The sequence below is a fragment of the Thunnus albacares genome, chromosome 7, assembly GCF_914725855.1.
Source record: "Thunnus albacares chromosome 7, fThuAlb1.1, whole genome shotgun sequence".
Taxonomy (NCBI): domain Eukaryota; kingdom Metazoa; phylum Chordata; class Actinopteri; order Scombriformes; family Scombridae; genus Thunnus; species Thunnus albacares.
The window spans coordinates 20,342,296-20,357,300 of record NC_058112.1 but is presented as its reverse complement, the minus strand read 5'-3'; the positions used below and the strand labels follow the sequence as shown (position 1 = coordinate 20,357,300).

The 15,005-nt window shown below is 40.2% G+C and overlaps 1 protein-coding gene across 1 annotated transcript; it reads right to left on the bottom strand.

The window, feature by feature from the left end:
• Positions 1-631: 631 nt before the first annotated feature.
• Positions 632-8,682, bottom strand: pgghg (protein-glucosylgalactosylhydroxylysine glucosidase). Its single transcript, XM_044357648.1, has 14 exons — positions 8,403-8,682; positions 7,455-7,779; positions 7,156-7,366; positions 6,634-7,069; positions 6,428-6,547; positions 4,336-4,467; positions 4,147-4,258; positions 3,028-3,100; positions 2,810-2,946; positions 2,587-2,720; positions 2,410-2,505; positions 2,222-2,319; positions 1,889-2,112; positions 632-846 (listed from the first exon to the last, which is right to left on the bottom strand). Exons 2-14 carry the CDS (start codon positions 7,696-7,698, stop codon positions 773-775), a joined length of 2,091 nt encoding a protein of 696 aa, XP_044213583.1. The 5' UTR covers positions 7,699-7,779; positions 8,403-8,682; the 3' UTR covers positions 632-772.
• Between the last annotated feature and the right edge of the window lie 6,323 nt (positions 8,683-15,005).

Here is a 15,005-nt window from a genome sequence, read left to right as displayed (position 1 = left end):
TACATACTGGCTTGTAGGGTCGTAGAGGTCAGAGATACAGCAGGGAGAGAGGCCATGAGGAGCCTTAAAAGTAATCAGTAAGATCTTAAATTCAATTCTAAAACATAATGGGAGCCAGTATCATCTCCTGTTGTCTCAGTGACAACTGCAGAAAACAAGTAGTTGCACTTTTTTTTAATTTTTTTTTTTCCCAAAATCACAGAGTTTACTGTCAGAACTAAAGAAACCAGAAAAGTTCACATTTTAATAGCTTGAATCAGAGAAATATGGAAATTTTCTTTTTAAAAAATGACTCCAAAAGATTGATTATCAAAATAGTTGCAGCTCTAGTTTGCATACTTAAAACAAATCCACATCAGCTGATTAACTACACATTGCAGACATTTGGTATCATGAAGAAAGGAACAAATTATTGTGGTTGCCTTTTTATAAAATTTAAGGATGCTACCAGCCGGAAGCAAGATCCATTTAATTCACAAATAAATAAGGCAAACACTTACATTTTTTCATTTTGCATTTCTTTTTCTATTAAATCAATACAAACAGTCCATTTACATTTTGTAAACCATTTTGTACGTATTTTTGGTCATATGGTTGGACTTCGACATGGAATTAATGTTGCTATTTTTGGTTGAATTTCATGCCATTTATTCATGCTTTCTCAGATTAATGACAACATACAACAACAGCCCAGATATTACATAATATGACATATTTTTCTGGGTAAATGGAATGATTAGGATGATTGATTAGTATGGTCCAGGTTCCTGTTTCAGAGAGGCCAGCAGGAAGAGGAAGCCAGTTTACAAACACACCCAGGCTCCCGAGGAAAAGTGACTGGCTTCCCTGAAAATATAGATATGATATTAATTATTAATCTGTTAATGCATCAGTGTCATATTGAGGAATATGAGACATTAAATCAAGGAACAAAGTAAGGATGACACGGTACTGTATAAAATCACAAAATGAGTCTCGATGCAACATAATGACTCAGAAAATAAATTGAATTCATGTTGAATTATTGCCCCATAACAGGTAATTATCAGTCGACCGAGGTAGGGTTTGTACCGGAGGATGTTAATTAGCATCTTGGCATGCCTTAATCAAATTGTTGAGTAACTGAATTTCCCTGAGTATCAATTTGTTTTGCAAACTGGCAGCTTCATATCCTCCGGTGTGTAGCAATTGGCACTGCAGTCCCCACATTCACTCTCACATACAGTTTGCTGAAATCAAATTATGTTCTGATGCATTTTATATTACTCTCTAAAAGGGTAACTGACAACCTCTTGAGCTCCCAGTTTTCTCTGCTTTATAGGAGTCATGAGTCAGGATATCATTTTCATGAAAGCCCGTCTGTCTTTTGCCAGTTTTGTATGTGAAAACCCAATTCCCATGAAATGGCAAGAGTGTGACTGCTTTTATAAGAGAGATAAGAGACATGGAGCCATTTCTAGAGTTGGAAAAGATTACACATATGCAGTTTAAGACTCATGAATATTTACTTATTTTGTCACTCAAATACTGGGCCTTACCTGTGATCTCATGTGCAATAATATGTATACATACATACATATACATATATATATATACACACACATATATATATGCATTTTATATATATATATATATATATATATATATATATATATATATATATATGTATATATATATATATATATATATATATATATATATATAAATATATATATAAATAAATAAATAAATGATAAATGCATATCCACTTGATAAATGCATATCCACTTGTCTTTTGTTGAGCTGTACTTGTATGAGTGTGTTTAAACTTTCATGTTTATTGCATAAATAAACTCTGTCTAAAAAAACCGAAATGGGCTGTTACTGCCTGTCTTAGCTTATGTGTTACCTGGTGTGAGAGGGATTTTGTTCCCTGATGCCTTCAGGACAACCTGTAGATCGCAGGGCTTTACACCCTCAGCACCGCCTGCCTGTTGCCTCACTACGATGCAGACTTCCTCTTTCCTCAGCAGCCAGTCCATCTGATTGCCCAGGTAGTTCACTCCACGGATGCAAAGCTCAGAAATGTCATTGGGAAGAAGTGGGGAGAAGGCCAGGGAATCCTTCTGAACTCTAAGAATAACCCCAAAGAAACAGTATATCACTTTATATCACTTTGTGCATGCTGTGTGAATTTGTTTTTTTTCATTGAGCGTGTATGGCGAGATGATTGATGACTGACCTGATGCCAGTGTAACCAAACACCACAGCTTGCAGGAATCCTCCCATACCCGTGAGAAAGTTGACTGCACCCGAGCCATCTGATGATTCACTCCATACCTGCGAGGAGAGGTAATCACACAGTCACTCAGTATTCAGTAAAGAGGCACGTATTCGTTTTATGTGGCTGTGTGGGAGTCAGAAAAGTACCTGGAACGGTCCCTGGATGTTTTTGAAGCACTTCTGGAGTAAAGCTTGTGCTTTCTCAGCCTCCCCCAGCTCCAGCCAGCCGATTGCAAACATCCCCTTACAGGAACAGAAAAGCAAAAGCAGAGTTAACGACAACATCAATTTTGCACCGACCAGACAGCATAAACTGTGTCTTACCCATGTCATGGCTGGTCCCTGAGGGTCTGTCACTGGCTCATACACTTCAAGGTCATTTTTTCTGACCTCAGGGGACATTGGCAACCCAAGAGGATAACCCAACAACACTGTGTCCGCCTGTTTCACTGGATTACCTGCCAGATGTGCAAAGGTCATTCTGACAACATGTGTTATAGATACTTGATTTTATTATGTAGATCAGAGTCAAAAAGGTAAAAATAACCTTTGATATAGCCATCAAACTCAGGATGGTACTGGGATTCTTTGTCAAAAGGTATTTTGATGCGTTCGGCCACCGCTTTCCATTCCTGTGGTGCAGGATGTTTGAGGAGATCCGCTAATTCTGCAGCGAACTGGAGACTGACAAATAAGATGTTTGTTTGTATTACTTGTATTAATAAAAGTAATATGTACTTTTGGAAAATATGCAAATACCAGTACCTGAATTTGGCCACCGTGTTTGTGTACACAGAGTTGTTGACATTGCGGTAATACTCGTCAGGTGGCATGACACCTAAAGAGCACAAAAGGTAAATGTTTCATATTATTTTAATTATATCACATTATTCAAAACGTAATTATACACATTATGTTTTCTCACAATATCTTTTTGTGGATTTAAATTTTGATTTATTCATCCTGGAACCAATTAAAGAAAATACAAAATTAAAAATATTTCCATATTCATACATTCTTGATTTGTCAATGTGGGAGAAGGAGTAGATGTCATTATAACAATTTTAATGAAGTAATTCACTATTTTTGTGGAAAAAGTATATTAGACTCTTCAAAGCAGATTTTTATTTTGCCCAAAACATGTCTGGAAGGGGCCTTTAAAAGCATTTAATAACACTGAAAGCCAAAGTTTGCTTCATTATAGACATGTTTATGGCGAGATTATAGATTAGATTATTTTTTCCAGTGGTAAATGAGTCTTTTATTGTTTAATTATGCCTCTATTAAAGAATAAGCCATATTACTGTGTCATGTTAAATAAATTAAGTAGCCTTATCTATGAACATTGACTCATGTTTTACCCTCTGTAATCATTCCTCCTGATCATACTAATGATTACAAGATCCCCTCATAATGTACTTTTAATATTAGTAATGGGGCCAAAGTCCAAAGTCCTCATTTTGAGCAAAACTGTATTTAGAAGTTTGTCTGAAGATAATATGAGGCTTCAGTTTCAGTCAAATAAAGTGGATATTTTCCACAGTTCTTGTTATTAAAAACTTCCCTCTTTGTGTCTCAATGGACAATGTTTTCCTGTTCAGCTGCAGTGGAAGGGTTGTAAAAAAAAAGGGAAAAAAGGGAACTTGGCACTAAAAAAACAGTAACTTTGAACGATAGTGACTCCATTTGAATCGTTTGGGCAGCAGAAGCCTCACATTATCTTTAAATAAACTTTTAAATATATTGTTGCACGAAAGGAGGGCTGTGGATCTCTGAACAGGAGGAACAATGTTCATTTGGGTGCCTGACTGTTGTTTTACAACTTTAAAACTTAAAAAAAATTGTGAACCTGTCCTTTAATGCCTTTTCAATAATGGACTTTACCTAGGATGTGGTACTGCTGGTCCTCAGGGTTCCAGGTTACTCTGGAGATCCAGTAGTCAGCCACACCCCATATCACCTGACTGCCCTGGCCCTCCGAGAACATGGACAAATCCTGGAACAAAAAGAGCTCAGTTAACACCATCATGCAGGCTGAGACACATAATGATGAGCAAAGATAAAGGAGCATACCTCAGTGAGATAGAGATAATGTTGGAAGGCCAGTGTGACGTCTCCATTGATGTGAATCTCTTGTTGTCCATAGATGTCTTCTGGACACACCTCCCTTCCTGACACAGCGCTCTCCCATGGGAACTTCAGTCCCTGTACAGATACAGGAGCATCTCTTCATTGTTAAAAGAATCAACACACACAAACACTAAAAGTTTTTGCCCTAAAATACGTCCTACGCTACTGTTACTCTGCCACTGCAGTTACTTTCAGTTTAAAGTCCTGTTATTAGTAGCAACCCCCACTGCCACAGTTCAACTTGGAGTGTTTTTTGATAGTCAGCAGGTTAAGATAAGCCTTACCTGCTGACTATCAAAACATCCACTAAACCTTCACTTCATTTTCCTTGTTTTAATGTCAACAGCTTAGCAAGTAGTACATGCAATGTCATTACATCCTGTTTTAAGGCTAATTTGTTATCCCCAGTGTTGGTATCACCACTTGTGTGCCACATGGTCGGCATGGTCAAAATGCTGTAAATACTAGCAATCTAAGGCTAATTCTCTATGACTCGTTTCATGACCAAGGGCCTGGCTTGAGAAATGAGACTACTAATCAAGTTTTAGTTGATACTCCTAAACCGCAGAGACTTGTTACCAAAACTGGACACCATTAGAATCTGGGTCCAACAAACCAGTCCAGATATTTTATTCTAACCTGTTTGACTGATAAAATGAGGGATGATGTCATTGCACTTGATGGTTATAATACATAAAGGGTAAACCGAACCACAACGGGTTGTTATTTTCGTGAGAAACTCTTTTGCTATCTCTGTGTTACAATCTGTGTCTTTGCCAAAAGATTGTGAATTGCTAGCATTAAATGTCTCCCTAAATCCTAATAACATTATGATCGTAATCGAGGCTTATCAACTGCTTATTAAAGAGCCTCAGATAAAATGGTCAATCTTGTTGATCTTGTTCAATGTTCATGGGTGACCTTAACCTTGACTGGTTGTCCTCTACCTCTGGAGGGGTTAAAAAAAATCATTGCATTGAATTAAATGTAACTCAGCTCATTTCTTCACCTGCTCGGCAAGATCAATCAAGCAACCAAGCAAGTATTATACTAGCTGTCTGAGGCTAATGTTGCTAACACAACTGTTTCTGCTGGGCTAACTCTCAGTGTTATGTACCAGTCGTTTACTTCTTTTGTAGACTTTGTTTATGTCGACTAAATTGATCACTGTGTTGCATTGTACTTGTTATGGGGACTTAAAGTCAAACTGACACTTGAATTAATTCTCACTTTTTGTGTAAGGAAATAAATGTAACGATACTGCAGCTATTGTGCATATTTTTTCCAAATTTAAAAAGAGAGATAAAATACTTTCAGAAACTTTGCAGCAGTTGTCAGACATTTGAGAGACAGTGTTGTGAGGAGACACATTCTCTATTCTTGGTTAACTGCTGTGTGACCATTTGGATTTGAGGTGATAATACAGACTATTTTAAGTGACTGCCCACAAAAATATTGCATCTAATTACAGCAGGGACAGAGTCAGTCTGAACCAAAAATTCACACCGACTTGAGAACATCAGCATGGTGGACATTGCACAGCAGCTGCAGAAAATACATAAATCTGAAATTCCCCCATTTTGTTAATTGTGATTTAGATAAAGTAAGTATGAACATCAAAACACACATTATAAAAGATATTGACATCATGAAAACTTTTTATTTCAGTTTGGCTATAATGTTTTTTCATTGAAGTATAAAGATGCATCAAACGGAAATACTCAAGTAAAGTACAAGTACCTCAAAATTGTATGTAAGTACAGTACTTGAGTAAAAGTTACTTTTCACCACTGATCATAACTTTACTAATTCATTATTACAACTTTGGCCCAACTCTTGTTTATTGTATTGCATCTTTTTCTGATTTGTAACCACTGACATTGAATTTATAGTGTTTTATCGAACACTTATTTTACAGTTTCACAATTGCTTCCAGTGAAAATCTTAAAATTTTGTCAAATTATGTCTCCAAAATAGTCAGTAATTGCAGAAGAGCTGTAACGGTGACACCTGTGTATCCCACTGATCATCATACCTTGTAGCCCTGCTTTTGGGCGTTGTCTTTTGCGCCGTCTACAGTCCGCACCCTGTACTCCAGCACAGCTCGGGCTAGCTTGGGGTAGAAAAGACCTATGCCAGGATACATCCAAATGTCCTGTAATAAGAAGTTAGGGTCATTACATGATACACCATACAATCACATTACTAAAATAGCTATGCATCAGCTGCCAGTAGCCTTACCTGGTCCCAGAAAACATGGCCCCAGTAGTCCTGACCGTCCCCACCGTTAGACAGTCCGCCTGGACTGACTCCACCAAAAGAGCTGGAGGTGTCATGTATGGAGGGGAAGGCGCTGAGGAGGTAGAACATGCAGCCAATTAGAGCCTTGCAGAGGCTGTCTGACCCTGTCACCTCCACCTTGCTGTGCAGCCACAGCTCTTTCCAGGCCTTCTCGTGAGACGAACGCAGGTTCCCAGTCGCCATCAGATTCAGGCCCTCATCGAAACTGGCCTTAGCAGTGTCTAAACTGTCAGCCACTACCAGGATGAAGCCCCAGCGAGCCTGGCTCTGTTCTGGGAGCAGCGTCAGGGTGGAGGGTATGATTTTCCAGATAAGGTGCACTGAGGGACAGGAGCCCCCCGGGAACTCAGCAGTGGACGTCTGTCCTTGGATGTGACTGAGGAAGAACGGAAGGTAAATTATAAAGAGTTCATACCTGTACCATATAGAAAAAAACGTGTATTTTGTTTATGTCAACCTCACCTCCCTCCTTTATAATCAGGACCAGACTCAAAAACAATGTCTTTGCTCTTAGGTGTGAACGAACTGACCAGGTTAACAGTGACAGGTTCCTCTGACGTAACCTGACGTACCATCAGAATCTCCATCACCATCAGGTTGGGGTAGTACCGGTGTGAATACAAAGACTGGGAGACAGTTGCACTGGCCGTGCTCAGAGTGTGGGTAAAAATACCTGGTTGAGAAGATTAGACAATTAGCAGTGAGAAATCTTCCCGGCATAAAATCAGATGTCAACCAAAACAATACACTGCAGACATTACCTGTGTTGGTGTCCAGGCTGTAGGAGTGTCGGGCAGCTTCCTCTGTCTCAACCTTCACAGCTAGAGGACAGGGAACATCTGCACGGTGACAACGGCCACCCTCCCCGTTATACACACCACCCATGTGCATGATATTGTTGTACACCCTCCAGCCCAGAAGGCCATTAGCCAGCGGAGGGAGGAAGCGGACATCATTGGGTAGAGTGTCACTGGTGAAGATGTAAGGGTCTGGGCCACCGGCCATGATGAGGAGGTGATCACGTGGAAAGGTTAAATCAAACCAAGAAGTCTGGTGTCCACTCAGTCAGAGTACTTAGTATAAAGTCTGAAAACAAATATATTTTTACAACATGTCTTTTTTCCTTACTGTAGTTCCTCAGAAAGAGGAAGTGTTATTACTGTACCCCCTCAAAATGAGGAAGCACAATCACTCAACCAGTATTTCCTTTGAGATTGTGTCGAGTAGATTTATTTGTCCAAAATTTCTGAACTAAACACACATTAAAATATGTTAACAGTGCACAGGTAAGAGATGATTATCGGAAATATTTACTGCAACACCACACCCACTATTTTCCCAGGTTTCTGCCAGTAAAGGCTATTTGTAGATTGTGTACTTTGGCACCTTAGTGTCACAAGACACATACAAGGGTCATTTTAAAATATCATCGGGCAAATAGCAGACCTGAAATACAAAAATGAGCCTCACACCAAACAAAACACAGAAAGAGTTAAAATTACTGGAGATGTACTTCTTCCTCCTTAATTAAGTCAAGATGTCTGAAATTATTAATTAATTAATTTGAAGGCATTCATTGGCAAAAAATAAAACATTCAATCTCAGTGATCAAGTTGATTCAGCTTGAGTTGTTGCAATCAATGGCCTGCATACACATTCAGCATATCTGCCTTAAACACACTATTACGGCAGGAATGTTTCATTCTCACGTGAACAGGAAGCAGCATCTGTTTCTGCAACAAAGAGGAATGCTGGAAAAAAACAAAAAACCAAAGGGATGGTAAAACTTGCAGAAGTTCTCAAAAAGTTAGCTAATCACAGTTTAATCTATCAAAAACAGCTTATTGTGTTCTACTTTCTTGTAGAGATCACATCTAGTCAAAGAAAAGAACTCAAATGTTGTGAATAAAGTTGGTCCAAGTTTATAGGGTCGACTATCACAACTGTAGGAGGAGGGCTGCAGCTCTGCATGCTGCACAGAAAACCTGGACATCATTCTCAGTCTGCTGAAAAACATGGCACGGATTTATTTTGGATGGTAAGGTGGATGCGGAAACCATGAATTGGCCTTAAAGGGTGGATTCACAAATTTTTAAGTCTTAAAACAATAGTCAGATGCCCAAATGAACACTGAAATAGGTTCTTCTTGCCATAATCATTCCTCCTGTTCATACTGACCTTTAGAAGATCCCTTCATAATGCAATCACAATGTAAATGCTGGAGGCCAAAATCCACAACCCTCCTTTTGTGCAAAAATGTATTTGAAAGTTTATCTGAAGCTAATATAAAGCTTCAGCTGTCAAAATTAGTCAAATCAAGTAGATATCTTTCAACGTTACTGCCAAATTGGTGCCAGTGCATGGTGGACAGGCAGCGGATGAGGTGTGAACTAGTATGGGTTGTTAAGGAGAGTGATGGCCTTAGGGAAAATACTGTTCAGGTATCTAGTGGTCCTGTTCCTGATGGAGCAGAACCTGCAGCCAGATGGAAGTTTTCTGATGAGGCAGTGGCAGTGATGTTTTTGTTTTCCCCATTACTCAGTTCTGCATTTCCTTTTTTACTTTGGTTCCTAACTCTCCTCTTGTTTCAGATCCACTTCCTGCCCTTGTGTGTTTCCCGCTCCTGTCATCGTCATTATCCCCTAATGTCATCCACCTTTGTCTAATTACCCTCCCTCTCCTTGTGTATTTAGTCTGCATGCACTGTGCTCCCTGTGCCAGTTCGTCTTAGCCCTTAGTTGCAAGCGTTCCAGCCTTTGTATTTCTATTGATAGCCTCCTTGTGTTTTTTGACTCTGGATCTGCCTCTGCCTTGCCCTTTGTGTTTTGTTTGCCTCCACTGACTGACTGCCTTTGTACCAAACCTGCCTACTCAGTAAAGACTCTGATTTTTAGAAACCATGAACTGTCTGTGAGTTGTGCATTTGGGTCTATTCCTGGTGTGTCAGAAAACCTATCAAGATGAGTGTGTCTCCCATTACAGTTCGCTGGTGATGGTGGTATACAGAAACTTAAGACTCCATCACCTTTCACTGTTGATGAGTAGTGGGGAGTGTGAGGGTGGATGTTTCTGGAAGTCTGTGACCATCTCCACTGTCTTGTTGACATTGAGCTCCAAGGTTGTTTTCTGTACACTATGCTGCCATCTTTGTCTTTGAGGTCCAGGACCATGGTGTCATCAGCAAACTTGACCAGCTTGATGGAGGGGTGGCTGGAGGTGCTCATTGGTGTACAGATATGGGGAGAGAACGCAACCTTGTGGTGCTCCAGTGTTAGTGGTGAGGGGGACAGACAGGTGGGTGCCAAGCTGCACCTGTTGCTTCCTGTTGGTCAGTAAGTCCGTAATCCACTTGCAGACGGGGCGGGGTACCTGCAGCTGTAGCAGCTTGGTGTGCAGACAGTCGGGGAGGATGGTATTAAAGGTTGAATTGAAGTCTACGAACAGAGTCCTGACATAGGTGTTGAGGTTAACAGCATCATCCACGGAGCCGTTGGCTCTATAGGCAGTTTGTAGAGGATCCAGAGGGGGGTCTGTGATTGGTTTGAGGAAGGACAGGATGAGTCTTTCAAAACACTTCATGACTACAGATGTCAGAGCAACGTGTCTGTAGTCATTCAGGCACATAATTCTGTCCTTCCTTGGAACTGGGACGTAGGTGGATGCTTTGAAACAGGTTGGCACACGACATTGAGAGATGAACTGATTGACAATGCATGAGAACACTGAGAGCTGGATTGTGCAGTGCCTCTGTGGCTGGGGAGACAACATCAGGTCCTGGGGTTTTCCTTAAATTCAGCTGTGTGAAGAGCTTATGAACATCCTTTCTGTGAAGGTGAGAGAGGCAGGGGGAGAGGGGGGAGGCAACCAGTTCACAGCCAATGACTCTGGATTGTATCCTTGAGATGAGATGAGATTTTTTCACAGAAGATATTTCTGATCTGGGCCACTTGCATATACGGTCCTAAATCTGATTAATATCTGATCTCTGGCTATGCGACTGCTGTCAGAATGGACTTTGTGCTATTCTTTTGACATATCACTTCTCTGCGCATATTGACCTGTCGTCATAATTCAGTGTCAGCACTTCACAGCCCACACACTAACCCTAACATGGAGGACAGCAACAGAAGAAACAGGGATCAGTGGAAAAATGAGGAACTTTCAAATTTGTTTATGAAGAAGCTTCTATTCAAGCCAAACTGGAAGGAACCTATCATAATTGAATGCTAGTACAGCCATGTCATCCATGTGAATGATTTGAATGTCGCACAAATAACGTTATTGTTGTTATTCTTGTATGCATGCAGCTCACATTTTGGCTCACAAAACTGATGTCAGGACACCTTGAACTGCAAACAAGATCAATTATGACTATTTCTATTATGAAGTTTTGATCCATGGAGGTTTTATATTTATAAAAACTTTCCTCGAGCCGAGAAAAGGGATTTTAAAGATCTGTCTTGTCATCACAAGGTAAAGTCCATGGGCCAAGCGGGAACTCACAGGCGGGGCCAATGGAAGAAATACTACTGTGCATATTCAGTGGGCCTCACAACATGGAAGTAAAACCGGGAACTAGAAACTTTTTTGGCGTATGCGCCCAAGTAGGTCTATCTGCAGACTCGCAGTATCTACATAACACACCCACTTGGTTAGGTGAAGGCATGAGCACTGACATGGTTAGGGTTAGGGATCAGGGGGGCTGTGTTGTATAGGTCTGCAAGGCTGCAGCTAGACCCTTCACTATTAGCCAGGTGAGCAATTCTTATTGGACTGAATAGGCGCTATTTACGGTCCGGTATCCAGCTCTTATAATACATCCTTGCCTCAGCAATGTTCACATCGGAGCTGGATACATGTCACTTACAAATATGAATGTGAACCATCAACACAAAAGATCAGAATTGAGCATTAAAGCCCAACATGTGAACATAGCCATATAGGACACTGAACATGCTCATTAGATTTTAAAGAAAGGCACTTTAATCACACTATGTATGGTGTCGAGTTTCAGCTTTAAGAAAAACATCTTAATGTTATGATACACTTTTGTTAGTGTTAGTTTGAACAGTCTTGTTACAGGCTGTAATGGCTGCCACCGTATGCTTACATATTTACAATTAAAACACTGGAACCACTTGGCTCGGGCAGTAAAAATACTCTGCAGGTCACAGCGAGAGTGTTTACATTTTCATCCTATCTTTTCCAAGAAGTATCACGTCACTTTCTCCAAACTAAATCATGTCATCTCTCTACGCACTGGCTGCTCCAAAAATTCCCCTTCACCTTTTTTGCTATTGGCCTTTATTTTACTCTCTACTTAACAAATCTGCAGTGAAGGCCTAGAGGCTCTAAAGCAACTCGCCCAAGGAATTAAAGTGGTTGAATCTGTATCTTGTTGTCAATCTCTTCCTAAAAGGGTTTAATCTTGAGTTTTGTCCTTGATTTTATTATTTTTTCTTTTGTTATTTGTCTGGATTACACATATAACTCTGCTCCAGTTAACATTTTTATATATCTGTAAGTTTCCCATTTGCTTGTATTATTGTTGGTTTTCAAAATAATACCTGGTGTGAAACACTTTGTAAAAGTTCTCTACAAATAAATATGATCATAATTATATTGTTATTATCATCCATCCTTATGGGGGCTATGAGCAAAAGTTATTGATATGGGCTCACCACCACTAGCAACAATATATCAAATTTAACACTCTATATACTCTATATTCACACATGGAGTCAAGCCAAGGAAGGGGTCTAATAACAGTTTTTGCCCCTACTGATGGTCTCCCTCAACACATTTTGCTCAGAGCCTCAAATAAGGAAAGTCCTGATATTAAGCTATTGAGCAGCATTATGGGAATAGTTGGATACAGCATTTTTGAAGCTTTACCGATACTACCAGCCTCTTTTTTAAAAAAAAATCCCTAACCCCCAACTTTATGCCAATGCAATACTCAATAGCTTGTAGAACCACTTTAAAGAATATGCACCATGTAAATTTTGACACAGGCCTCCTTTTCAAGACCAAACATGAGGTAAAAAAGCAGAGGTCACCCTGAGGATATCACCAATTCATTCTTTTACTGTGCTACAGTGATGCATATCAGCAAACAAAGTTCCAATAATCAAATTACAACAAAGTAATTGTATATTAATCTCTGTATATTGTTTGAAATTGATTTTGGTGCATTTCACTTATTTATCATAATATATCAAGTGGTCAAAAGTGTAAAAAAAAAAAAAAAAATGACAAGATTTTATTTTTTCCAGCTCATCTGAGGCATTACAGAGGTCCCACCTCTTGGTGGCGCTGAGGAGCTGTTTGTGCAGCATCTGGCATCATGCCGGAGGTCAGAGCCACAAACCCTGGGAAAAGCAGTGCTTTGTCCATATAAGGCTGCAATCCATCCGCTTCCCTCTTCCTCCCCAGCTCCCTTCCTCTGTCTTTCTCAGACCTAAGGGATATTTACAGAGAGAGTGCCTCGGCCAGCCTGCCCTTCCTTATTAGGAGCTCAGCTTGTTGTCAGTACTTCTACCCTGCAGGACAGTGGTCCATCTCTCTGCTCTCAGATGAGACAAACAGATGGATGACTGGTGTTAACCGCACTTAACTGCAAATGGATTGAAGCTCAAATGACACCAGGTCGACTCCTACAGCTTTACCTACATGTCTACTGAGTTCTCAACCAGCATATGTAATGACACTCATGATGTACTGTGCACCTGGGAGCCTCGATATAACAGTCCAAACATACTGTAAATACATCTATGTTGCCCTGTTTCCTCTGTTAGGCTCACTGTGTGTGAACGCTGCAGTATTGCAGCTGTTCTTTTTTTTCCCCCTCTCCCCAGTGATGCAGGACATCTGGCTACCAGAAAACAACCACTGACACTGTATGCTAAGATGATACAGTGTGATTCGATCGAAGCAGCAGTAAGCAAACAACCAGTTGACCACAAAATTACAAACATGAACACTTTGAAGACAAAAGTCACAGCATGTTACTAAGAAACCAGGAATCTAAGCAAGACTTAAGTGTTGAGGTTGTGTACGATGTTAGAAAGCATCTTTGTCAACGTGTAATTTAATATTTTACCTCACCAATATTTTCAACTGTGAACGATGTGATGGCGGTGGATAAAAAATCTCAACTACTGTGTACATAATAACCAGACAGTCGCTACAAACACACTTTTTTTTTTATTTAGGGTGCAAACATCCATTTAATATATTAGAAAACCAACATGTGAAGAAAGGCTACATGGCATTTTACTTCATGAGGGTATTATTAAAGACTAGTATTTATACACATGTAATATACATAACCATGCTCCCTTGCAAGAGAGGAATTGACAATGAAAAACTATGAAAATAATATCTTTATCAATGGTAATAATTAAAACCATTCATAGCATAATAGGCTTTGACAGAACAGCAAATTCTATAATTGTGCAATGACCTTTGACCTTCAGCTACGGCTAACTTCTTCCATTACTTGCTTTTTTAAGACAAGTAGTCATGAGAAGGTGCTGCTCTGAACTGAGGTTGTCTGTCTGGAGGACGGGCAAAGCCTCGCAGATCTTTTATTGCTTTGCAGAGAGTAAAGTGCTGCTGTCGACGGACCTGGTTCTGCGGTCATTTTTTTTTTTAAGAGCATGGAGTGTGTCTGTGGTCACAAAAATAAAAATGTAAGTGGGGAAGTGCATAGGTGGAGAGGTAGGTGGGTTCAAAGACTTGCATGTGGAAACAAAAACAACCCGACAGAGCTTCACGGACTTCCCCCTGTCGCCAGGACGTTGCTGAATGTAAAAGACAGTCTGAAAATGTGTTTCAGAGCTGAAACCTGCTTGACAACATTAGATTTGGACATTGAAAGTGAGTGGGGTAAACTCGTGAATGTGTGACGTAAATGTGTTCACAAAATTTAAATACTAAGTGGGAGCTTTAAGGACCGAATGGCCTTGTGCGCTCGTGGAATGTGCATCGAGGAAGTATGTGATGCACGCATAGGAATGTGTGTGCATGTTAAGTATTCCCCTGATGCACAGTAGTAGTAGATGTTGTGTTTTCTTGTGTTGCACCAGCCGTGGGCATTTTGGCTGTTGTCAAGTCTTGTATTGTTATTGTGGGAGCCTCTGACCATAGCCACAGGCCTTCATGCCATAGGTCTTCCTGTGACAAACGGGTATTAAAAGGCACACAAAAGCCACTCCAGCTGTTCAGGACTATAGAGAGGCATCACAATCCAAGTCAAGCTGTGGTGCTCATGTACGAAGGACATTCTGCTGCTTCTCTCCCCCTCTCTC